Genomic DNA, 26,499 nt, shown 5'->3' on the forward strand with positions numbered 1-26,499 from the left:
GACAGAACACATTCAGATTAAAACTACATTTTCCATGACTAGCAGTTTCCTCTTCATAGGAACTGCAAGTTGTGAGCAGTGGTTGTAACACGGACACATTTACAGTGACACAAGTGCGGGTGGTAAATATCTACATTTTCGGTCTATTTCTGCTTTTGCATAAATCATGCGAATTTACTTTTGAAGCTTATATAATAGATCTTTGAAGTAATTTAGGTATTGTTATTCAGGCTTTAATCTGTTTACGTGATGTGTGTGTTTTTTTTAAATATCTGCTATTTTCTGTTTGCAGTCAGCAGCTTTTAGCAGAGCAGCGTTAGCTAGCGGCATGCATGTATTTGACTATGGATAGAATTACACTGGACCTCTATAAGCTTAATCATCGCAATGCGATATAATATAATGTTGGTGACAATATTATTGTTTTTACACTGACAGTTGGTTGTGGTGTTGTATTTAGCTTCACTGGGCTTTATTTCTTTGCACTAGCTCAACAGCTCAACATAACATTGCAGGACACTTGTTAGATTAGAATTGATATTGACTTCCTGTAGAAGACTTTACTCAGTTAGGGTTTTACTCATTAAATGTATAATCTGTTACTGAGTATTATTATTATTATTATTATTACTGAATAAACTAGTATAATGTTGTTTAACTCCTGAAGTGAGTCACTGAATAATAGATTGACGTTGAGGCTCATTTGATCCCTTGGCATTCTTGGGGTTATCCACACCTCTGGAAATGTTTCTGAGTTTCATTATGCATGATAAGCTGCAGATACAACACTGCTGAATTGGCTAAAATGTGTTGATTAATTTTCTGTAACTTCTCTGATAATAGTACTGACTCCATTTACTGATTCTAATCATTTAACAGTAAGGACCAATTTACAGTTCTAAGACTTAATAATAAAAGGATCCGAAAATGTTTTTAATTGTTTAAAAAAGAAAACTGGTGAAGCTTTCATTCAAAGGACATACACCGATCAGACATAACATTATGAGCAGTGACAGGTGACGTGAATAATAACACTGATTATCTTATGCATATCTCATCATGGCACCTGTTAGTGGGTGGGATACGAACATTTTGTCCTCAAAGTTGATGTGTTAGAAGCAGGAAAAATGGGCAAGCGTAAGGATTTGAGCGAGTTTGACAAGGGTTAAATTGTGATGGCTAGACGACTGGACCAGAGCATCTCCAAAACTGCAGCTCTTGTGGGGTGTTCCTGGTCTGCAGTGGTCAATACCTATCAAAAGTGGACCAATGAAGGAACAGTGTTGAACCGGTGACAGGGTCATGGGCGGCCAAGGCTCATTGATGCATGTGGGGAGTGAAGGCTGGCCCGTGTGATCTGATCCAACAGACGAGCTACTGTTGCTCAGATTGCTGAAGAAGTTAATGCTGGTTCTGATAGAAAGGCGTCAGAATACACAGTGCATGACGGGTCAGGGCTGTTTTGGCAGCCAAAAGGGGACCAACCATATTAGGCAGGTGGTCATAATGTTATGGGTAATCGGTGTATAGCATTTATGGATTTAGTCTGTGGTGTAAACGATTGATTGACTGCCCTGGGAGAATATTCCGAACAGATATTCACATACTCGACCATTTGTTTCATCACTAATATGACAAGCTGTATGTTTTATTCACTTGAATATAAAGGGAAAAGAGTATGATGTTTGAACAAAACTTTAAAGCTGTTCAATGAAATTGATAACAGGAACTAATTTGATTTGCAGATTTTCCTCAACATTAGATGTAACTATAAATGGTTAAATGTACACATAAATTGTAAGGATTTACAAATTGTGTTGGTGTAAGAAAATGAAAACACTTTTTGGATTTGGGATATGTTGTTTAAATAATCAACTTCAGGGTGGCTGTAGTAACTACACACACAAACACACACACATACACAGACACATACAACCCTCTCAGTGATAACACTAAAATCACTAACATTGGCTTGTTACAGTGGCACCTGTCATGAAGTTAGGTATTAGGCAGCAATTGAACAGTCAGTTTTCAAAATATATGTGTTGGAAGCTGGAAAAATAGGCAAGTGTCATGACCTAAGTGACTGGAAAAGTTGCTATGGCTAGACTACTAGACCAGAGAATTCTCAAAACAGCATGTCTTGTGGTGTATTCTTGGTATGCAGTGGTTAGTACCTACCAAAAGTGGCCCAAGGAATGACAATCAGTGAATCAACGATAGTGTCATGAATGCTTAATGCTCATTAATGCACGTGGAGAGAGAAGCCTAGCTTGTCTTGTCCGATTCCGCAGAAACACACATTGCTGAAAAAAAGTTAATGCTTGCTATATGAAATGCTGTCAGAAAACACAGTGCAGTGCACAGCTTGCAGAGTGACCATGCTGACCCCTGTGCACTGCTGAAAGCTCCTAGAATGGGCATGTGAGTATCAGAACTGGAGCCATGGAGCAATGGAAAAAAAAGGTGGCCTGGTTTGATAGTCATGTTTTCTTTGATGATTGACTGGAGACAAAGGTGTTGACTTGGCCTCCAGTTTCCCCAGATCAAGCATCTGTGTGGTCTCCCTGATCCATAGAGGCCTCATAGCTTTTTGCAGGACTTGAAGGTTATGTCTTGGTGTCAGATACCACAGCACAACTTCAGATGTCTCGTAGAGTCCATGCTTCGACACATAAGAGCTGTTTTGGCAGCACAAAGGGACCTACCTAGTATTAGGCAGTTGGTTTAATGTAATGGCTGATCGGCAAGTATGGATATATGTTTCACACAGACCTGCATCGTGCTTCTCTGTCAATTTTTTTTACCCCTAAAACAGGATGTGTTTCATTCCTTGTATAACTTTCTTTTCCAGCAGTCAGTTCTAATATGATTGTCCCTGATCTTGAATCGCCAGGTACTGTAATCAGCCACAAGAGGGAACCGTTTACCTGCATAGTTCGCTACACCAGCGTAAACTCTGATTAGAGACAAAAACTAAACAATAAAACACTGCGCTGTTATATTTTGCGTAAAAAAAAGACTGGTCCTATAGATATTGAAGGTTAGATTGTTTATCCTGGTCAGATTTGCATCACATCAGTTCAACACATGAGTTAAGGTTTTTGTTATCAGTGTGTGTTGCAATAGCATCTCTTTCAATACACACAAACCAGGCTCTAGATTTGGTATATGATAATGATGTTAGCAAAGATTTCTCTCATCACCGTGTCCTGCGTTCTTCTTGTCTTTTTCAGTTCCGATGTGCTGAATCTCTTATTGATGACTTCATGAAGTAGATCCACTTTTCCACTTGATACAGCTGATCACAGTGAGGTATGTTCTCGAAGCTGGATTGTTCTAAACCTTCATGTAATACATTGGAATTGTTCATTTTTGATATGAAGTCTCTTTTTTTTTTTTTTTTTTTACATTTTACAGCACTGCCATGGCGGATGGGGTAGACCTGAGCCGAAAGTTTGTTTCAGAATCGGAGTTAGACGAGAAGAGAAAAAAACGGCAGGAGGAATGGGAGAAAGTTCGCAAGCCCGATGATCCTGAAGGTAAGTAACGTGAAAACGTTTTTAGAATCAAACCCTGCTGCAGTTTGTTTGGGTCGACGTGAATGTCATAGTAGCACTGGAAACACTTCAGGCCACGCCCTCGTTTTGGGGGCAGGGCTCAAAATCACAAATTTATTTTCACACAGAATTCCTTTACAAACTGTGCATGAAGTACACAATTCCATATGATATTTTTGTGTATGCACGTTTGATCCCTTTGCTGTTTCTTTGCTACTTACACTAAAGTAAGACGAACAGAGTTTTTTGCATAAGCAGATTTTTAAGAAGATGCATGTATTCGTGTTTGTAATTTTGATTCATCCCAGATCTTTCAATTCTCTTCACCAAAGTGATTTGTTCACTAAATTGTTCACTGATTCATTCAGTGAGCCTTTTTGTTGTTTTTATAAAAATGTGCATGTCTAAAAATGTACTGAGAGTCGAAAACTGGTGTTTGATTACTGTTTTCACCTCAAATGCAATAACAGATTTATTAAATCTACTGATGGTGGGGGATATTTGTGACATTTACAATAATTTACACTTTCAGTTGATTTGATTTTATTGTGAGGTCATCATCAAACATTACATATTCATAAATTGGGATTATGCATAATATTATCATGCAACGATATAAAACATCTCAGGTGCTACATTCCCTTCGTAACATACTTTCTCCTCCTGTTAAACCAATAAGACGAATGACACGACTCCATCATTCAGCTTGTTCACAACCAACAAGACGCAGTTCATCCATGTGGTTTGTGTATTGTTCATTCACTTTCTAATGAACTGATGACCCCAGTACATGCAAAATCAGCATCACTCTCGCTCAGACTCAACAAGAAATCTCGCTCAGTATGCCTTCAATACGTCCAACTAATGACGCGCTCCTTCAAAGCCTGCACTTTAATACTGTCTGTGAAAAGCAGGAAAAAGCTGCCAAAGTAGTCAAGTGTTGTACACGAGCTGGACTTAAGTGAACGAAAAAACATGAGTCAGTACATGGATGTGAACATTTAGTAAACAATTTGTTCACTTAAAAGATTCATACACACACAATGATTCGTTCACGAACGAAAAATCACTAATGTTCATTTCTCATGAAATTACAGAAAGTCAGAAAGCCTGATCTCAGATCATCAACAACAGCCCTTTTCTCATCATCACAAAACAATTTGAACCAGTTATGTTACTCGTGTTTATACACTGGCATGAATGGATAGCTTCCACAACATCCGAGTTGAGCTCGTACCACAGCCAGATAGATATGAGCTCCTGACCACTGTTTTCAAGAAAATTGCACTAGATCAATTGCCATGAGAATGCAGTTCCTTCCTGATTAGACCCAATATCAAGTGAAACAAACCAGTCATGTATTAAAGATTGCAGGCAGCATTTTCTGAATATATATATATATAATATATATGACATATATTGACAGTATGTCAGTTTTTGTTTATATTATTATATTATACTCTGAATATTATTATTTACATTCAGTAATCGGTGCAAATGATGAATGAAATAGTTTCTAGTTTTTAGCCCCGATCCTTCCCATATGAGGCTTAGCAATTTTTTTTTTTGTCAGCTTGCATTTTAATTTCACAAATTGACTCAGACTAGGCTGAGGAGCGAGAAAGCAACCTGATCAGAATTCCAGCATCAAAATGTGGCATCAGTATTTCTAAAATGCATCTTCGTGTGTTGTTTGTGTGTGTGTCTATTTGCCCATTCCTGAAGAGGTCCCTGAGGAGGAGTATGACCCTCGATCCCTGTTCGAGAGGCTACAAGAGCAGAAGGATAAAAAGCAGGAGGAATACGAGGAACAATTCAAATTCAGTAAGACCTCCGTCTACTCTCATGTTTTCACCACACTAAATAACCATGAATTTCCCAGTCGTCTCCGTAGATTCATACCCGTACCCATTTAGGGTCAGTGTGCATGTGTGTTTTTGAGAGATGTTCATGAGTCATTCTTGCAGGCACTGACAGGAGACAGGCATGCTTTCGGCAGCTCTGTTACTTCTCTGTATCCCTGGAGACGGACCCGTCCTCAGTCTCCCTGGCGACCAGCGGCTCCTTCCCTTGCTCTCAATGCTGAGTTAATTTAAGGGCAGATTGCTTGATCTGTGTAATAACCGCAAAAGGCATCCATCGAGCAGTCGCTGGCGAGGAACAACCGGCGGTTTGAAAGTGCTTCCTGACGCTTAAGTGTATACCTGTGAGTCTCAGGAGACCAAACCGTACTGATTTCTCTCAACAGAAAACATGGTAAAAGGCTTGGATGAGGACGAAGCCCACTTTCTGGACGAAGTGTCACGGCAGCAGTGCCTTGTAGAAAAGCAGAGGAGAGACGAGGATAAACAGGAGCTTCAGGAATACAGGATATCCTTTCACTTTGTTGCACAGAGTTCTGAGTCTGCTTGCTTCCTACTTTGTTAAACTGATGGTAGGAACAACTGTCAAAACACACCGCAGCTGTCAGGTCATAGGAAGACCCCTTGCACCTTGTTAGCACACCTACTTTTGAACCGCACAGCCGAGGCTGGTTTAAAATGAAATGAGAACGTAGTTGGCAAACGGTTGGATAGTTGTGTTCAGGAAGACTTCTTTTAATTAGGTCCTGGCAGTTTTAGTCTTAATATTGCACTGTAGGCTGTTTACATTCGTTTGTGTCTAGAGAAACCATAACCCAGTTTAAATAGAAAGCATAAAATTTCCTAATTAAATACAATGATTATGTTCTTAGTAACAGCAACACTAGTGGAGTCTAATTTTTTGCATGTTTTTATGCCTCCACTATTAAATTGTGCCACATAGGAATGTCTGTCGTTCGTGGGAAAGTCCTGCGGTCCGCTATTTCATAATTCACTGTGGTATTTGACCCCGCAGCTCTGGCTGTATTAATGACTAGATGTGGAGGTATTTACCAGCAGCGTGTTTCTGTGCTGAGGAAAAACAGCAACATCCCTTTAACAGAGTGTTAACTGGCACATGCTGATGTGTTCACAGCTCCCTGCACTTTAAACCCAGGCTCTAGGAGGTCTTTAGAGTATGTAGAGTTTGTTTATTTTAATGAAATAAGGGTACAATCATTCATTCTTTTCGCTGCCAGTCAGACATGCGAGTGCGGCGCAGGTCGGAGGACGCGTTGTCGTGGCAACTGAGCCGTTCAGCAGGCATGCGGCAGCGGTGACGTGTAATTGCACAGCGGAGAGCTGTGAACTTCTGTTCCTCAGTGTAATATAACAATATGGCCTAATTTAACCGTCTTAGCCTCCAGGGGTAGCAGTTTTTCTTAGCCAGGTTTTTAGGGCATTTTTTTTTTTTTTTTTTTTAGGAAGTCAGTATGAAAGGAAGGGGGGGAAAAAGAAGAGGTCTCCTTTGTCAGCTTTTTTTTTTTTTTTCAGTTATGTGCCTGTGGTGTAAAGTGGCATTTAACTGAAATGACATTTGGATAGGATTAGTCTTATGTTTTCAGATATTAGGGGTTTCAGAGTGTTTAGACACTTTGGAAAATGTAATGCCGGATTTAAGGTCAGAAATCATTGTGGTAGCTACATGTGGAGCATTTCATAATGCGACGTTCACACATAACCCGACTCGCTGCAACCGGATGTCATTCATGATCACTTCCAGCAACAGCAATCTCTGTCCATTAGATGTGGGCGTGTCTAGCAACATGGAAAAAAATGAGAATAGTTTGACTTTATGCAAATATGGAGTGACTTGGTGCAGCAACCACCAATAGAAGTGAAGACAGTGAAGCGCATCTGCAAAAAAGAAAAAAAAAGCACACACTACTCCTTTATCTCTTATATGATGATGTACCTACACTGGTGAATTTTATATGCACACGCTCTTTCCCTTTACAATGTTTTATTCTAAAGGCAAGAAAACTGATTTGTTCTCAAGGGGAATACTAGTTACTTTCCACTGATAAACGTTATCACTATGGCAACTGGTTGAAGAAACGCCGTATGGAGACAGTGATAAAATCATTGTGAACATATCATGCAGTTTGTCCTGCGTTCTCTTAATCTGCCTTGTGGCTGTGAGGTTACAAGTTCAGAGACAAATCGGAGACCAAAATCACCTGAATGCGCCTAAATATTTAGTAATGTTGTACACAGTTTGAGAAGTGATACGTGTTTGTCCGTCATCTTGATAAACATCCCGTTCCTAAACCAGAGGAAACAAAAAAATGTGGCGAATTCTATTCCCTTTATAGTGCTGTATGTAGGCGTCTTATAGTAAAATAATAGGTTTGGAATGCTATAAGAGTCGACAGCTGTGTTTGTGTTGATCAGGACATGTCCACACACTGCAGTGGTTGTTATTATCATGCAAGTACAAATGCAGTGTTGCACGTTGTTAGTGAAAATGCACAGACATGCTAGCTGGCAGATTGCCTGTTCTTTGTCTGGGTTAAGCATTATGGCATCATTCAATCTTTCCAGTCTTCCAGTGTATATCTGAGCCTGATATTACTGTAAGTGTATAAATTCCCCATGACAGCTCAGCTTACACAAGAATATATAGAGCAGTTCATCCTTTTAAATAGATTTATTTACAGTAACCATAGCCAGAATGTAGTAAATTTGTGGTTAATTGATATTCTCACAGAATGACTATATATATGCGATTTCCCCTTTACTGGTCCAGTGTGCACCTGTAGCGCTCCTTAACTCTCAATTCTCACAGTGCTTTGAAGAAACTGGTGTCTAGTGAGAGTCAAAAGAAGGAGCCAGAGAAAAAGGCTGCACCCAAACCACCAGAACAGAAGACCAGCCATCTGTCTCAGGCGCACCTACTGGCCGGTGCGGTCAAACGCCGCAGGTGAGGAGGAGGGAACTGGGAGCAGAGGAGATATGTATCTTTATTCCTGACCAACTATGGAGCTTTTTTGGTGAAAATACATATTCTACATTCATACATACATTTCATTCATAGGCCTGCTATTGTTTTTAAATATTGGAACAAAGTAGAAAACTGCATCTCCCCCCGCCCCCCCATGAAAGCCACTTAACCTTTCTCAGGCTCTAATTAATTTTGTTCTGATTGCCATGACTCACATGAACTACATTCTCCTTATGGGAGCATCACAGAGCTGAGTAGGAAATTAAAGCAGGGATTAAACAACTCTTTCACTGGTGTTTTGTTACTTTCTCTGGCTCCAGTTCTTCTCAGTCGTCAGAGAGCAGTAAGAAGCAGAAAGTGGAGACGACGACGACGGCAGCACCAGAAACAACTGGTAACGGCAGTCAGACAGGTGAGCACACTTTGTGGCTCAATGACTAACGTACAAACTTGATTCATTCTTTATATATGTTATACATTATGAACCTATTCAGTTCATGGTGCTTGTGTTTATATAAGGCTGTGACCTTGACTAGTGCAGCAGTACTTATATTTTCATTATGTTTATGATGTCAAATCTCCATCTTTAAAGCTAAATGAAAAATCCTTATTATTTTCCTTAATATTTTGCCTAAATATTGGCTCGTTGATTATAGAGAAAGAGGCATACTTTATTCATGTTCTGAAACATATGTATTTCCCGAGCCGGTAGAGACAGGGTGAAGTATTACACCTTTCACACAGGTACTCTTCAGTATGATGTTTTTTTAAAAATTTTACTTAAATTTTAAATATCATGTGAAACCTTAAGTCGTGAGTATATGCTGTAAACAGAAATCTATTTTGGATTCAACTCTCATATGAAGAAGCGAATTAAAATATCACAAAAAACAGGAAAATTATTCTACCTTGGTATGATTTTTATTTCCTAACCGAGAACTTGTATACATCTGTTCCGTCGAAGGAAGCATACATTTCCATGCATTATCGTTATAAGATTAACTTTAAGTTTTAAGTAACTGAAATTCGAATAGAATTTTGTCCTATTAGATTTTGGCAGTATTAATTAGGCATGGCATGGAGAGTGTTTATTAGAACATGTGTCTGTATTCAGAACAGGAAACAGTGGGGCAGAAACCGGTGCCTAGTGCAGGAGTGACACGAGGGGGCATGCTCCACCGACCCTCTGCAGCCATGTGTGTGGGCATCCTGCCAGGCCTCGGGGCCTACTCGGGCAGCAGCGACTCCGAGTCGAGCAGTGATAGCGAAGGTAGCGTGGAAGGAACAACCTCTTCCATAAAGTGCCACAGACTGTTCAGATAGACACACTTGACGAGCCACACGGTCATCCACATTTATTTCTTCCTTATTACTTCTTGGCTCCTCCCGTTTTTGCCCTTTTAGCTGGGCGGGTCACGGTTGCTTGATGTCAATGATGGTATCAGTAATTTGCCGTTCAGAATTTCTGGATGTTTGCTTTTAATAAGTCTTTTTTCCTAATCTGACTTAATACTAATTAAAGGCTGCTTTAACAGTAATTGGCACTGTGGTCATTGATGTGTTGTGTATTGAAATATGACTCCTCCCCCATCATCCCCATATTACATTCCATACAGTTTAAATCCCTGCACCTAAACCTGGCGACGACACCCTACGCGCCTCCATGGCTTCTGCCGAGCTGCTGACCAAAGGGACGACGACTGACGTCTGTGGATCGAAGAGAAGGCTGCTTTATGTCACTTAATCGGATATCTTCAGTACCATCATATGAGAGAAGCAGACTGTTCTGAGCAGTGCTGGGTTGGAAGAGGTAGAAATAATGTCGTTCAGAAGGTCCTTGTTTTTGTGTGTGTGTGTGTGTGTTTTTTTTTTTAATGCTGCAATGCTAAAAATGCTGGATATTTTATGAACTGTTCCCTATAAGGATATGAATGTGTGTGAAAGCTGGATGGGACATTAAAGCCAAAAGGGAAAAGAAAAGTTTATCGTGTTTTGTTTTTTTCCTCTCTCATGGTGTTTAAAATGAAAGTCACTTTAATCAACTATATTTAACCAAATGAAATCTCACTAATTGCAGAAGCGTGCTCTCCATTATCCATTCCATAAACACTAGATTGCAGGTTAAAGAGCTCTTTGTGCATGCACATGTAATATGATGTGATCTCAGGACACCTGAAGCAACACCTCAAGTGAAATTTATTGACCTGAGTACTGTAACAAAACAAAACAAAAAAAGACCAACCAAACTGTATAAAAGCAAAAAAGAACATCACCATAACCATGGTACTATACAATTGACAAATTACAAAGCACTACAGAAAAGATTACAATTAGGAAAGATAATATCTTTTAAAACACATAAATATACATTCAAAGGTTCTCAGCCCCTCTAGGAATGTTTAGCAGGGGTTCCTCAGCTCTAGTTCTCAGTCCCTTTTGAGCTTGAAGGTCCTCTTTTTCCCAACAGCTTGGTCGTGAGCCGCTCTTGCTCCCGTTTTTCCGAGGGCTGGAGTTGACAACCCCTGCATTAGAGGAGTTAGTGTCTGACACACACACACACATAACCTTACATTGCATCTTGATTTAGAACTTGGCATTTGTAAAACCAATAAATAAAAACATTTATTTATTAAAAACAATTATTTATAGAAAGGCATGCGCTTTGTCCTTCAGTATGGTCAATGATTTTTTTGTTTGTTTATTTTTTTGTAAACAGTAAGTAGATTTTGGCAACATGCAGTGTGAACTCCACGCTTCAAACTTTCACTCCGCCATTGTGTTTCTAGGCGACAGGTTCCTTTGTTTGAAATACTGGGTAACCTGTTGAGGCAGCTCGGCCAATACTGATTTGGCTAAAGTTTCCTTCGGAGCCTGTGAGAAAAGCAAACACAAACATAAAATCAGCTGATGCTGTGCCAGAAACAAGGATTGCTCATTAGGTTCCTGAAGCTGCGATCACCCTATCACTGAGGCAGATGCACTGATTAAGTAATGAAGTGGTGAATAGGCTTAGTACTTGAAATGAATTTCAATTTGTAGCAAAGGATGCCTCAGGGAGCGTTGTGTGCGCTCTCTCGCACTGTTGAGGAAGTCACATGGTCCGCAAAACTCCCACTCCCACTCCCACACATTGCTCTGGAGCTGATCCAGAACACCGAGGCACCACACGCAGCCTCGTAGCACCCACAGTATCGATTAAATGAGTAAGCCAACACCCTGAGGTCAAATTATATGCTGTAATATTGACAGCACGACACCATAGCGCTGCGACCTGCAACCTGTCTCTGCAACAATAATGTAGCTCCATGTATAAAAGCTGTGTGCAAAAATGTGTCCTTATATAACAGTACCAGGGATGGAAGAGCTTCTGAAGTTTAAGTGGGAGCTTGTGGTCGAGATACTGATAGAAATTTCATCAGATAAAGAGAATGAGTACTCACATTGCGAAAGTCCCTGAATGGGACAAACTGTACTATGTCCCTGACTGCCTCTTCTCCAGTGTAGGAACGTAATACGCTGCTGTCTCCATCCAGAAACTCCATTGCTGCAAAGTCGGCATTGCCCACTCCAATAATAATGATGGACATGGGCAGTTTGGCAGCTTGGACGATCGCATGGCGTGTCTCGTCCATGTCACTGATCACGCCATCGGTAATAATCAGCAACGTGAAGTATTGCTGTAGTTCACAGAAAGAAGACAGCATGAGATAGATAGATAGATAGATAGATAGATAGATAGATAGATAGATAGATAGATAGATAGATAGATAGATATTCCACTTATGGCAGAAGACAATAAATAAACACTGTGATCATAATGTACACAATAAACAATTTATATGAAATAATTGCACATTTATATATTAGTACTTGTGTTTAAATGTACAGTACTTCTCAAATTAAACAATTTTCTGATGAGAAAAAATATCAACATTAAAATACTACTATATACAAACAAACAATCGATCAGTTTTCTGTATTGTTTACCCTACAGGGAGCCTGGGGCCTTCACACAAACTACAGACAATTTTTAGAGATGCTACAACACATGACTTTTGACCAGGGGAAGAAACCGGAGTACCCAGAGGAAACCCAGAAGCACGTGTGAGAACATATAAACTGTGCACACACAGGGTGGAGGTGAAAATCAAACCCTCAAACCCCAGAGCTGTGAGGCAAACATGCCAACCACTAATACTAATAAGAATACAGTGTGTATGGTTTATGTTTTTTGTTTGCATGTTATTAAAAACATCTTTTACAATTACAGCACTTGGCAGACATCCTTATCCAGAGCAACAGTTTATCTCTCATTTTTATACATACAGCTGAGGGTTAAAGGCTTCGCTCAGGAGCAGAAGCTTGGTGGACTTGGGATTCAAACTAACAACCTTTCAATCAGTTGACCAATGCCTTAACCACTAAACTATCACATCCCTTCTAACTGCTTAACACACTCAGATGAACGTGACGTATACATTCAGATCACAGACACCCAATGATCGGCATAAGAGCATGTCATCTCTCCTAGACTCCTTGAGATTTAAACCAATCACTATAATAGGATGGACTAAAAAGCCTGTAAAATAAGTTTTCATTTTCAGTGCATAGTTTTGCTATACTGTAGATAATGATAACAATATCCCGTTATAAATAATGAACATGCAGTAAATGCTAAGTACAGGAATGAATTTGTATAGGAATTTACACACACACTAATATACTGTACAAATATCATGGCTAAAGTTACACTATAAATTTAACACTTCCACTTAATAATTATACTTATAATAATAATAATAATAATAATAACAATAATAATATAAATAAAAGGTAAAATAATAATAAATTATAATTGAGATATTAATATAGTGATTGCATTAATAAGTGATTATTAAAATTGCACTGCAACCTAATTTTTTTTCTTTAATATTTATATTTAACATTTACATATTCTACTTTTATAATATAATTTTTATACAATTATGTATAGAAACCAAACACTTATTTTATATGTACCCCTGTAAATGTTAAACAGAAAAGAATTTGACACTTTTCTCAGCTCTACACACTTGCGGGAGAGACATCTCTCTACACCCTCAGCTCTGCGGTTGCTTTGCAGAAACATTTGGCATGACACATAAAGGTGGATCTTTATCACCCCCCCCCACATATGAATGTAGCCAGTAAAAAACCACAAACTACGGCAAATGCATACATCTAAAGCTGCAGTACGGAGCACATTACCCGCTTTGTTGTATTAGTTATTGTTTTTGTTGTTTCTGACTGCCAACAAGGTTGAGCCAAAGGTTTTCTGAATGACTTCCCAGGGTTAAAACTCTGGAGATACTCTGGTGGTGGTATGTACCAAAAATCTGTCACTAATCTCTGGCATAAGTGCTGCTATTTAGCAAGCTGCTGACAATAAAATCATTTAGGACACCAGACAGAGAGAAGAGATATGCTGTGTCATTCATGCTTTGCTTAATGAGTTAGTGTGCTATTCTTTATAGAAAGAACAACACTGGATACTTGCGGTAAATAGGCATCTCAGTATTGATTTGTCATTAATTTAGCTTGTATGCTGTAGCTTATGTGTGTAGCAAGTGCTGGTCTGACATTTTGTAAACCTATGGTCTTACTGCTGCACTGTTCTGACAGAAATATTAATGACTGGATAATAAATTTAATGTGTGAAGCACTGGACAGTGTAATGCAATACCTGAATTAAATTTTGACACAAATTTAAAATTTTCTTTCTTTAAAGGCAAATCTGTGCAAAATGCCCCTCAAGCAACATACAAACAAATGCAAATTCATGAAATTAAATCAGATATGAAATGTAGCTATGGCTGATCAATCAACTTTAACTATATGAATGGAATTAGATCTCCTTAAATTGATCATCAGTCACATGATGGCTGTCAATCATGGGGTATGTGGTAGCTTTGTGGTTACGGTGTTGGACTACTCCTCGGAAGGTTGTGAGTTTTAATCCCAGGTCCACTAAGCTGCCACCTCTGGGCCCCTGAGCAAGGCCCTTAACCCTCAATTGTAGAAAATTTGTTAAATTAAGTCTCTCTGGATAAGGGTGTCTGCCAAATGACAGAAATATAATCGGTCAGAGCATCTTTTCAAATTGCTTGTCATGCTGCATCACAGGGCAGCAAAACACATTGTAAGGAATGCAACATCTGCCCTCTTCCACATACATTAGTTCACAGATACTGTACCCATGATTGGCTAGTAGTATTGCGATTAACAAGTGAGAGTGTACACCAACATCTCCCACCCCGAGAGCACAAATAATCTCGCTTCATTCAATCCCAGCAATGGATGTCTGTGGCATCATCACAATTTCCTGACAAAAGATACAAGCTTTTCTTTGCACCACTACTGTCTGTCATTTATATATCATATGCACACAGCCCCAATTTACCTTTATATACATTTCTTTTAATATTTAAACCCCCCAAATTGCACAGGTGCTGCAAAAGTGATGGCGTAAAAGAAAATCATTCAGCAGCTCTGAACAATCTGAGGATCTATGGAGAGGGAAAAATACATTACAGTGAAGCTGAGTTAGAGTTGAGTGGCTTATTTACTTAGACAATATTTATGTATATATTTAATTATGGCTTAAGCCATTTATTCAATTACAAAACAAATAGTTTAGATTTAGCTGGCATCAGATTAATGCTTATATATATATATATATATACACTATATTGCCAAAAGTATTCGCTCACCCATCCAAATAATCAGAATCAGGTGTTCCAATCACTTCCATGGCCACAGGTGTATAAAATCAAGCACCTAGGCATGCAGACTGTTTTTACAAACATTTGTGAAAGAATGGGTCGCTCTCAGGAGCTCAGTGAATTCCAGCGTGGAACTGTGATAGGATGCCACCTGTGCAACAAATCCAGTCGTGAAATTTCCTCGCTCCTAAATATTCCACAGTCAACTGTCAGCTGTATTATAAGAACGTGGAAGTGTTTGGGAACGACAGCAACTCAGCCACGAAGTGGTAGGCCACATAAACTGACGGAGCAGGGTCAGCGGATGCTGAGGTGCATAGTGCGAAGAGGTCGCCAACTTTCTGCAGAGTCAATCGCTACAGACCTCCAAAGTTTGAATGAAGTTAAAAAGTTAAAAATGTGGCCTTCAGATTAGCTCAAGAACAGTGTGCAGAGAGCTTCATGGAATGGGTTTCCATGGCCGAGCAGCTGCATCCAAGCCATACATCACCAAGTGCAATGCAAAGCGTCGGATGCAGTGGTGTAAAGCACGCCACCACTGGACTCTAGAGCAGTGGAGACGCGTTCTCTGGAGTGACGAATCGCGCTTCTCCATCTGGCATCTGATGGACGAGTCTGGGTTTGGCGGTTGCCAGGAGAACGGTACTTGTCTGACTGCATTGTGCCAAGTGTAAAGTTTGGTGGAGGGGGGATTATGGTGTGGGGTTGTTTTTCAGGAGCTGGGCTTGGCCCCTTAGTTCCAGTGAAAGGAACTCTGAATGCTTCAGCATACCAAGACATTTTGGACAATTCCATGCTCCCAACTTTGTGGGAACAGTTCGGAGCTGGCCCCTTCCTCTTCCAACATGACTGTGCACCAGTGCACAAAGCAAGGTCCATAAAGACATGGATGACAGAGTCTGGTGTGGAGGAACTTGACTGGCCTGCACAGAGTCCTGACCTCAACCCGATAGAACACCTTTGGGATGAATTAGAGCGGAGACTGAGAGCCAGCCAGGTCCAACATCAGTGTGTGACCTCACAAATGTGCTTCTGGAAGAACGGTCAAACATTCCCATAAACACACTCCTAAACCTTGTGGACAGCCTTCCCAGAAGAGTTGAAGCTGTTATAGCTGCAAAGGGTGGACCGACGTCATATTGAACCCTATGGATTAGGAATGGGATGTCACTTAAGTTCATATGCGAGTCAAGGCAGGTGAGCGAATACTTTTGGCAATATAGTTTATATATATATATATATATATATATATATATATATATATATATATATATATATATAATTAATAATAGTGAAGTTTCCATCCTGTTTCCTGTTGTTTCCAACAACAGACCAAAAAAACCCCTAACCACTTTATCAAAGTTATCCGCTATTTATCTACTTATATTTGCTTGTACTTTAATGACAATAATTATTTGAATTATTTAACCATAAAATCAAGCATTTTTCAGGCTGTTCAATTGTTGTGCTCAAATGTATACATACCCTGACCAGTCATCAAAGATAATACCTTTAAATAAAAAAGCTGTCAGTAGATTTTGGGTTAAACCACTTACATGTGATGATGTGCAGCTTAGATTAATAAGAGTCACTGTTTCTCAATAGTAGATTAATCAAACACGACAAGAAGTTTTCCACATAGTAAAAATGTTTCTCAGTGAATATGAAACAGTCCATCAGAAGGAAGCTAGTAATAACACTGATGTATAACAGACACAACAGCGTGTTTTGACACCTTTTTCCCCCACATTTATTTTTCACAGAAAAAGTGCTAGTTGAATCACCTTTTGTGCTAACATGGGGAAAAGAGAGGCTCACAACATGACACACACTGTAACCATAACAACGCTCTTATCAGTCCTAGTAAAGATCAGCTAACCAGCCGAGTCAACTTTAATAATAATAATAATTATAAGAAGAAGAAGAAGAAGAAGAAGAAGAAGAAAATAAAGATGGGTTTAACTATAGTATTGAGGAGGTTGTTTGCAAGCTTATTAGTTAGCCAATACAAGCTAGAACCTGTAAGAGCGTTGTTATGGTTACAGTGTGCACATCTCATAAGCTGCTTTTTTATTTCAGCACAAAAGGTACTCTGGCCATTGCTTTTTTTTCTCCAAGTGTGAATCTCCCTTACATACACATGTCCCTTACATACAAGTCACACTGTCCTTCACGCAGTCTCGCAAGAACATTTTGTTTTTCATTTTTTTTTGCACTTCTGTTTTTTTTTTCCCTGTCCCTTTCACTAAACTGACATTTCATGAATATTTATATACATGTATGAATGTCAGATGTGGGCTATACTGAATGGAATATTAATATATATCGGAGTTCTGAATAGGGCTGTATTAGTTCCTTTAGACGTACCACTTCTAAGCTCTATGGTGGAATGACACATGGACGTTATATAAAAAAATCCTACCATTTATGGGACAGCAGTTAAAAGAGAGTTTTAAGAGGCAGGAAATATTTTTCTTTCCATTCTATGTTTTCATAAGATGCTTAACGCTCGTATGATTAACAGTCTAATATATCACGTGTGTATGACTGACTGCATCCCTGTTGTTGAAATGTAGCTCTGCCTCTATAAGAGGTCTCACAAAGCAAACAAAAAAACCCCACTAAATGCAGACGAATACCAGAGTACCTTTAGGCACCAAGCAGATGTTGGAATCTAATTAAAATTACAATTTAAATTGGTAATCTCAACATTCAATCCAGCACCATAACCCTGCTTGAGTAAGTTATGAGATATGAAAGTGTGTGTGGAGGCACATGATGAAACATCCCCTACTCACACTCCAGCAGGCAGAGAGTGAGGGAGGGTGTAAGTGCTAGAGGGGAATTTACACTGTCACTTTTTCCTCCTCCTGCTGCTTTCCACACTTGCGCTTCCTCGACACTTTGATTTAGCACGGAGCTTTGCCTCTGCTCAGCATGCCGGGATAATGAATCTGTTTTCCAGCTGCACGACTGCTGCTGCTGCTGCTGCTGCTGTACTGACATACTGCATTTGCTCATCAGTGTCCCAGAGCACTACAACAGCAAGGGTCCTGAAATCCAGCCCTACACCACCCACACAGAAATGTCACGACAGATCGTACTCCTCTAACAACTTGGAGAGCTGCCTGAAGTTAAAAGAATCAGTAGGGCAAATGGAATGAGAACCCTGTACACCGTCTAGTGTAATGTTTTGTAAAAATGTTGTGCTTTGTTGCCTCATTGCATTGTCATTATACTAATAATGAAAGGAAATGACCTCTTTTTTCCATTTCACTTTAACAACAGAATGGCTAAATAAAGACTGAATTGTGCAGTGCAGTACAATGTGGTCATATGAGTTAAAAAAAATAGCAGAGAGAGCCAAGGCCATACTTCCCTGCCCTTAGGGAATAATGTGATGCTGGGAAGTGGTGAGCAACAGATCCCACAGGCACTGATTCAAGCATCCCCACTGTCCTCAGGACACAACATAAATAGCAAGCAGTTTCCTGCACCACTAGGTTACTTGTCCTAGGTGTGACATGCTCTGGGCATGCTGTGGACCACCACTTAGAGGGATAGCTAAGAGGGAGGACTTTGGGTCTGGATCCCCTTGGAATATTTAAAGAGCAACTGGTTATTCATGAATTCATATAACACACATACAGCACAGATGATTATATACATATCAAATAACTTGTTCTACACAGTAATTGCTCTGATCATAAAAAGTCCACAAAGTCATCATTACAAATGTGTCACATGGTTTGTTTAATCACATTAAACAACCCATACTACCAGCTGCTATGGTGAGAAACAGAATTAACCGGTACAATTAAAAGGATTAATTAGTACTTTTCCTGTTTCTGCTTGAAAGGAACTAGCTATGTTGAATACGGCGTCTTGACTTGTCTTGACTTTAATAAAAATTTCTACCCAAATATTTTCATAGTTCTTCTGCATCCCTTCCCGTATCCATGGAAACATCGCTCTCTGAGCTCAGGGATATCGAAGTGATGGTCGATGAAATAGTGGAGGTTCTACTGCAGGAGGAGAGAAAGGTTTTAGAAGCTGAAATGGACTGTGCAGGTCACACGATGATTTCTTTCAGCAAAATGTATTCCTGGGTCATGGTTATGCTGAAATCTGCACTGTCCTACATTACCCATCATCCCCAGCCCCATTGTGTGTGCCACAGTATTGCTCATAGTTGTATGTTGTTTAATTCATATGCTCTTTTCATGCTTGTTGTCACATTGTTGGTTTGGCCAGCACCTCATTATCTGCTTTCTGCCAGCAATTTTTAAAAAGCACTTCATTAAAAATCTTTTACATAAAACTGTCAGCAGAAATGTAATCTAAACAAACTGTAAAAAATTAATTCATAGCAACAAAATAGCCTGTTTTTTAAAAAATATAAAACAAGGCTAATTTCAGCTGAATGCTACATTATTAAAGACGATTTAAATGGTCTGCAGCATTAGTTTTGAGGTAATTTCTGCTGGTAAGTTTTTATGCAGATCTGGCATCCCTGTATAGAATCCTACAGAAACCTTGGGCTCAAAGAGGAAATTTCATGCAGGCTGTGCTGTCCATCAAAAGCAGTTTGCATTAAATGAGCACACAGCTTGATAATAACAGTGAGAAATTCGATCATTCGGTGTGCTAAATTATTGAATATCACCAATAGTGATGAGTAAAGTAGACACATTTCTACATGCAATATAGAAACATTTCATTTCCACTTTTTAACAGAATTTTAGGGGAAGGCTGGCATCCCATGTATTCTTTAGGAATGTAAGAAATTGCCTGTAACTAGATGCAAGGATCTGTGAGACATGATAAATGTTTCAGAATCACATTCTGTTCACTTTTGGACCTAGTTTATCATTTATCATGCAAGTGATCATTCCAAGTGATTGATGCAAAAAACTGACTGATCTCCCACCCACCTTTCAGCTCACTACGCTCTCCGAGTTGCTGTATGACTCTACACATACATGAATGAATGTCGACCAAAGAGGACAAAAATCATGCATAATAAAATCTGAAAGCAGATACACAGAGAACACCAAGAACATCAGCACACAAAAACCTGAACCTTCTGCCCCCCTCCTCATGCCCTCCTGAGGCCTCTCTGAACTCCAGGACTTTAATGTGCAAGAAACTCGCTCATTAGTGACTCATTATTTCATATATACACACTGAAGAAGACAGAATGTACAGATGCATGCAGTTAAAGGTTCACTGCAACTCAGTCAAAGTCAGTGCTCAGGAATGAGATGTTACTTAATGCAATGCTAAAAATAAATCATGTTTCGGGGAAAAAACCTGTAATGCATCAAGGAATGAAACTCGTTTGATAAGTTCCTAACCTGACAGAATTACATCATTAAAGCATTTTTTGAAATCATTAATATGGTGAGTTAACCCCTTCAGTTACAACATATAATATAATCACAATGTATTACAATTTATACAGTCTAGTGAAAATGATATTAAAACATCATATTAAACTTTGACTCTTTTTGCATCACTACAAAAAATTACAGCGCTGTTCGCTTTCTGTTGGTGACATTTCATATTCTCCATCTCTCTCGCTCTTGCACGCTCTCTCCGTTTTTATCTCTTGTAGGTGACAGGGTACAATTAGGGACAAAAAGCTCCAAGGCCTTCGTGAAGGAGGTTAAATGATAACTATTATGTCTTCCTACCAAGCAAAAACACACTGGTTACAGAGTATGTGTTTGTCTCTGTGTTTATACGGTGAAAGGCCATCTTACTGTATACTTGGGAAATGCTGTTGCTGACCGAATGTATGCATGTAAAAAACACATGTCCACTCTTAAAATATTCTACTCTTAATGTACGTTGAAATGTTCAGAATAACACTCCAGCAGTTTGTGTTTTGCTTGCTAGAATGATTACTTCATGTTGACCTGTACTGTATTGATCTGGATTGGCCAGTTGATTATATTTACCCAGTCATGTCACTCTATACTAACTGCTCTGTGAGCAGCTCACTGCTGAATCAAAACCCTCACACTGTCTATCTGCGTTTTTGCTGTAATAAATAATATACCCCTATGTCTCTGCCCGTATAAGACAGGCAATGCAACTGGCCGGCAAACAAAGCAGACCTGAGGGCTCTGCCTCATTAGTCATTAATACCCATGAACAGTAGAGAAAAAGAGAGAACATTTGTTCACCCGAATCAGCCACTAAAAATATCTTTAATTGAAAAGGAAATTTAATGGCTGTTCTCAGCTGGGCTGATAATAAGACCGGGAGAAACTGTGAGCGCTGTGTCTGTTCAAAGTAGCTCAGCAGACTTTGAACTGACAACCCCAGGCGCATTTTGTTGGATTTCTTACGAAGCAATTAGGAGCTGCCGATCAAGGGTTTGGTTCTGGAGTCAGACAGCAAACACAACTACGTTTAAAGCTACCCAGGCATATCCACATATGTAGGTACTGTTTTCGAACATATCTGTTTTTTTAGAACCTCTTCACAGGGTTTGCATTAGGATGACACAAAGTGGTGGTTGAGTTTCTAATCTTTTTGCTAATGACAACACCTGAAAATATGCACTACTATTAAACTATTAAGTACAGGGAGCTGGATGGGAGCTATTTAGTGAATATATTGAAGAGTAACAAACTTTTTTATAGTTTGATCTCCTCTCCTTCTTTCTGGGCTTGAAATCAAACAAAACTGCAATAATGCACCAACTATTTGCAATTATAAAGTTCTACTTAACAATTTCTTTGTTAAATGAAACGACCCCCAATAAGGTCAAAACAGATACACTAGCTCTAATTAGAATTAGTGAAATAGCTCAAATTAGTGAATTAGAAGATGTATCCAAACTTTTGACTGGTAGTGTATGCTCAGGCTGAACAGAACAGAATTTTGCTATCAATCTTGACTTCAACAAATAATATACAGTAGTAACAGGTTAGTCGAGAACAAACCATTTTTGACACTAATCTAACTCCACAGGTGCTACTGCAGTATGAAAGAAAAAATCCATCAACTAAGACTAGCGTCATTTGTTTGGATTTTAACAACAGAGATGCAGTGGCAGTTGTTTATATGCTCACACCACCATGTTTCACAGATGGGGCTGTATACTTTGCATCTTTCTTGCAGTTTTCCCTTTGCTCATGCTAGTTTTTTGGCTGAATTCTGTTCCTTATTTTAGTCTTTGGTACGTGTTTTCCCAACATTTAGCAGTGACCTGCTGACCTGAATGGCAACACCACAATCAGCTCCATTTCCCAGAACACACCACAAGCTAAATATACAGTATGGCCACTGTAGACTACAACACCATGACACATTACACACTGAAACATTCACGTTCATCTGATTTCTGATTACACACCCTATAAATTGAGAATTCATTGCATTAACACCTAGCCTTCTTGACAATTTTATGCTTCTGGTTTTTGATGTATTTTGTTTCCCTATTTTTATGATTTTGTCTGCGTCTTACATATCCTGTTTGTAAATCACATTCGGCGTGTTTTTTGACTGTTGTTGAAGTGTTTTCTGGATCATTCTGCTATTTACCATCTTTAATAAAAGCATTAGCAGCTGTTTCTGCCACCTGACAATTAGATACTGTTGTCTAACAAGTTGTTTTTTTCTTTTGTTTTTTTTTTTTTTGCCATAAGCTCAGGAGTCTATGCTTGTTTCCTAACAACGGACCAGACAGTTTATTATGACAGACCTCGTGTTTTTGCCACGTCTCTGATTAAATCCTTCTCAGGCTGATATTTTCTTGACACACCTTTAGGCTTCATGTCAAAAATAAAATGGCACATCTAGCATATATAATTTTTAAATGATGAATAAATAAATAAATAAATAAATAAATAAATAAATAAATAAATAAATAAATTATATAAAAATAATTATGCTGATCTAATTCACAAAAAACCCCAGCTAGGATTAAATTAGGAGTAATGCTAAAAATTTATTAAAAATTGATAAATGGCCAAGAATCCCCTGAGCAGCTTAGTTTTTTAGGTGCATTACTTTTGTAATATACTGTACAGTCCATAACCTACGATTTCAAGTACAATATCCAGACGGACAAAGAACAAGCCTGTAATAGCAAATCGCTTTCACAACAAACCATGCTGCACTAGTTTAAGCAAAGATTAAGTAAAGAGACTGTCAAAGAGGCCATTCTTTACTGCACATACATAAGCCCTTGTGTATATTACAGGATGAATTTACCAGCTTCCTCTAGTAAAGCTGAAGCTGACAGTGCACACATTGACTCAGCCCGCACAGTAAGCCGAGTTTGACCAGTGAGAAGCCGAGGCTCTAGCTGGATCAACAGAGCCACATTGTTTTCATTAGGCTCTGCTCTGCTCTCAAAGTTTGGTTACACATTTCTGCACATGTCGCAGTCACCCAACACACTGCCCACTTTTCACAGACCCACTTGGCAGTGCTTGGAGCAACACAAAGAAAAACACTGTTCCACCAGCAGAGGCGGGTGGAAACGGTTTCTGAAGGGATTTACAGAAGGTGGGTGTGGATCCCATTGCAGTTTCTGCTCATCTTCTGAAAAAGGGCAGGAGTTCTGATGCCAAGATAAGATACGTAATAGGATTCCATGAAAGCAATTAACTACTGAAGAACATTTACATCATACACATACTTTGTCATGCTACTGTAAAAGACTCCTTTTATGCATGTGCAGCAGTAACCATGATGATAATTATGAGGAAACTACAGGTGCCAAAAAAGTGTTTTAAGCTGAAATAAATAAAGGTCTCATTGTACTAAGCTAGTCAAAAGTAATGGAAATAATAAATTATATAGTAATAGTAGCAAACTGTGAAACAACTTGTGTTCCATGATGCTGTTTAAGAATGTTGCAAAATGTTGCTCTCACCGCTGCTGTGTCCTGTTGCAGGGCCTGTGAGGCAAAGCGTGCCACGTGGTTGATTATAGGGGCGAAGTTAGTTGGGCCATAAAAACGAAGGTGCGGTAAACAGGTGGAATACGCCTGAACGATGCCCTCAACACCTACAGACAAGACAAACGCTGAGCCATTACCTCTTATTACATAAACATAAACAAGATTAGAATATTAGGAATTCACCAGTTCTCATGTCCTGATCTGGGGCATAAAAAATGCATTACCAAATTTTTACCAGTAATAAAGGATTGCCTCACCTCCACAAAATGGATTGGTGGGGTCAAAGTTGATAGCAAATTCATGGGACACCTGTAATGTTAGCAGACAAACAATTACATTTTACATTATAACAGCATGATCACTTTAAGTGCTTTTAACAGCTAATGTATATTAATTTGCAATTAAAATCTTGATTAAAATACTCTAGTTCCTCATTTAGACTAGATGGCCTTTTTCTTCTTACGTTATGGAATGAATCTGTGTTTTCATCATCTAGAATTCTCCTAGAAAAAAAAAAAAAACACAACACAACACATGCCTCTATTTCACTCTTCACTTTCTCTCTCTCGCTTGTCTTTTTCATCACTCCAGTGCCATGGCAACCCAGATGGGATGACAGTTGCATAATCACTGGGATATGCATGTATTACACATTTTGTTCATCGCTCCATTTCTGCCATTTCTGAATTCACATCAAGCTTCCCCAAAACTCGCCTGCCATTCAATTTTCCCTCTCTCACCTTAATTCCATCTCTAAGCTGGTGCCAAGACCAAAGCATACAAATTCACTCTCACATGAGTAAAACAACACAAACACACACACACACACACACACGCACTCAGACACTTTCGCACCTTCCAGTCAGGCGGGAGCTGAGCACCAAATCCAAGTGCAGGAAACATTTTGTCTCTGTGGATAGAAAATAGTCACCATATGTCTACCAACCCCAACAATGTCTAACTAATGAACAATTGACAATACTCATTGAAACTCAGTGAAACACTTCTTGGAAAGGATTTCGTGGAAGCACAGGCACTTACGAGTCATAGTCCTGTATGATCTGTCCCACAGCCCAGATGGCAGAGAGATACTCGTTGCTGCCCATTGGGTTGATGTAGTGTAATGAGGACGGCTCCCTGGGGTTCCCGTTTGAAGCTGTGAAGTCAATGCCAACCTAGTGGTACACACACATACATACAAATATTTATTAAACATCTCAAATTAACCATAATCAAAGATGTTCATTCATGAACATATTTCAGAAATGAAATGTATTACATGCACTCTGGGAGCTCATCCTGTATTACGGTTATAACTATTGTATATTAAACACATTGGGCAACAATTCATTATCAGCCTGACTGGGCTGGATTACTGTACACGCACGCACACACACGTGCACACACACAAACACACATACAGACAGCATTGCTGCGTGAGCCTCCTTTAGTTGGAGCTAGATCAAATGCTCTCAGCCACAGGCGGTGCTGTCTTTGTTAAAGGAGGTTTACAAGTAAGCGCTTCTCAAGCTGAGCTCTGACAACTCTGTCCTCAGGCAGTGTTTATCAACCCACTGTGAGTGGAGTGCAAACCCGAGCCGTCACGATCCACACTACACACCTACTTACAGTACCAACATCAGCATCACTCCAGAGGCTCTACTGCTAGCCTGTCAGGTGAAGAGGAGAGGAGGGGAGGACAGACGAGAGAGGAACAAAGAGATGGTGAGACAAAGAGAAATTTATGGAGAGAAGGGAGATAGATAGACAGACAGACAGACAGACAGACAGACAGACAGACAGACAGATAGATAGATAGATAGATAGATAGATAGATAGATAGATAGATAGATAGATAGATAGATAGATAGATAGATAGATAGATAGATAGATAGATAGATCATTTAATGTGATTTTTTTTACTGTGGGGTATTAAGTCACAAGCTCCACAATTTATTCATCTGTTTACTTCTTTGTTTATATAATTATGCTCTACTTTTTTTTATTTAGCACTGAAAATAGTAACCCTCCATTAATTAAGGATAAATTAACAAATAATGAGCAGTCACTTTCTAAGGAGGCTAGGACTATAATATGTAAAATGATTAAGCCCAGTAGATACATTTTATAGATTAATTGTGTTAAATAATCCTGATTCCCAATTTAGATGCTAATGTTCGTTCAAAAACACAAGGGGATAGACAGAGATAAGTAAAGGTAAGAAAAGAGATATAGGGAGAGATGGTAATAGAGATTGACACAATGAGGGTGCCATTTTGTGTGCTGGCCTGCGGGTGAACAGGTCATGGTTGGTCCTCCAAGTGCACGCAGTGCAGCAGTGAAAAAAGGGCTGCAACGTGTGACCCACATGTCTCTGACACTTTCCTGTCACTATACGAGACATGTTTTT

General features: G+C 39.2%; 2 protein-coding genes across 2 annotated transcripts in view; one reads left to right on the plus strand and one right to left on the minus strand.

Annotated features, from left to right (window-relative positions):
• Positions 1 to 2,542: 2,542 nt before the first annotated feature.
• Positions 2,543 to 11,044, plus strand: psme3ip1 (proteasome activator subunit 3 interacting protein 1). Its single transcript, XM_058387719.1, has 8 exons — positions 2,543 to 3,043; positions 3,237 to 3,315; positions 3,421 to 3,542; positions 5,286 to 5,384; positions 5,809 to 5,930; positions 8,248 to 8,384; positions 8,726 to 8,817; positions 9,520 to 11,044. Exons 3-8 carry the CDS (start codon positions 3,428 to 3,430, stop codon positions 9,726 to 9,728), a joined length of 774 nt encoding a protein of 257 aa, XP_058243702.1. The 5' UTR covers positions 2,543 to 3,043; positions 3,237 to 3,315; positions 3,421 to 3,427; the 3' UTR covers positions 9,729 to 11,044.
• cpne2 (copine II) overlaps positions 10,585 to 26,499 on the minus strand; it is a 39,204-nt gene continuing 23,289 nt past the window's right edge. The window contains exons 11-16 of the mRNA XM_058387718.1: positions 25,131 to 25,264; positions 24,945 to 24,999; positions 24,347 to 24,398; positions 24,063 to 24,196; positions 11,846 to 12,082; positions 10,585 to 11,276 (exon numbers count right to left, since the gene is read on the minus strand). Coding sequence (XP_058243701.1) covers positions 11,169 to 11,276; positions 11,846 to 12,082; positions 24,063 to 24,196; positions 24,347 to 24,398; positions 24,945 to 24,999; positions 25,131 to 25,264 — 720 coding nt within the window. The 3' untranslated portion in view covers positions 10,585 to 11,168. The remainder of the gene's footprint in view (positions 11,277 to 11,845; positions 12,083 to 24,062; positions 24,197 to 24,346; positions 24,399 to 24,944; positions 25,000 to 25,130; positions 25,265 to 26,499) is intronic.

This window comes from Hemibagrus wyckioides, linkage group LG04 (assembly GCF_019097595.1).
Source record: "Hemibagrus wyckioides isolate EC202008001 linkage group LG04, SWU_Hwy_1.0, whole genome shotgun sequence".
NCBI classification, from domain to species: domain Eukaryota; kingdom Metazoa; phylum Chordata; class Actinopteri; order Siluriformes; family Bagridae; genus Hemibagrus; species Hemibagrus wyckioides.

Bases quoted from the DNA above. Each gene is read 5' to 3' on its own strand.
- psme3ip1 (XM_058387719.1), top strand. From the start codon at position 3,428: ATGGCGGATGGGGTAGACCTGAGCCGAAAGTTTGTTTCAGAATCGGAG. The intron at 3,543-5,285 runs GTAAGTAACGTG...CCATTCCTGAAG, and splicing joins CAAGCCCGATGATCCTGAAG to AGGTCCCTGAGGAGGAGTAT. The intron at 8,818-9,519 runs GTGAGCACACTT...GTCTGTATTCAG, and splicing joins TGGTAACGGCAGTCAGACAG to AACAGGAAACAGTGGGGCAG.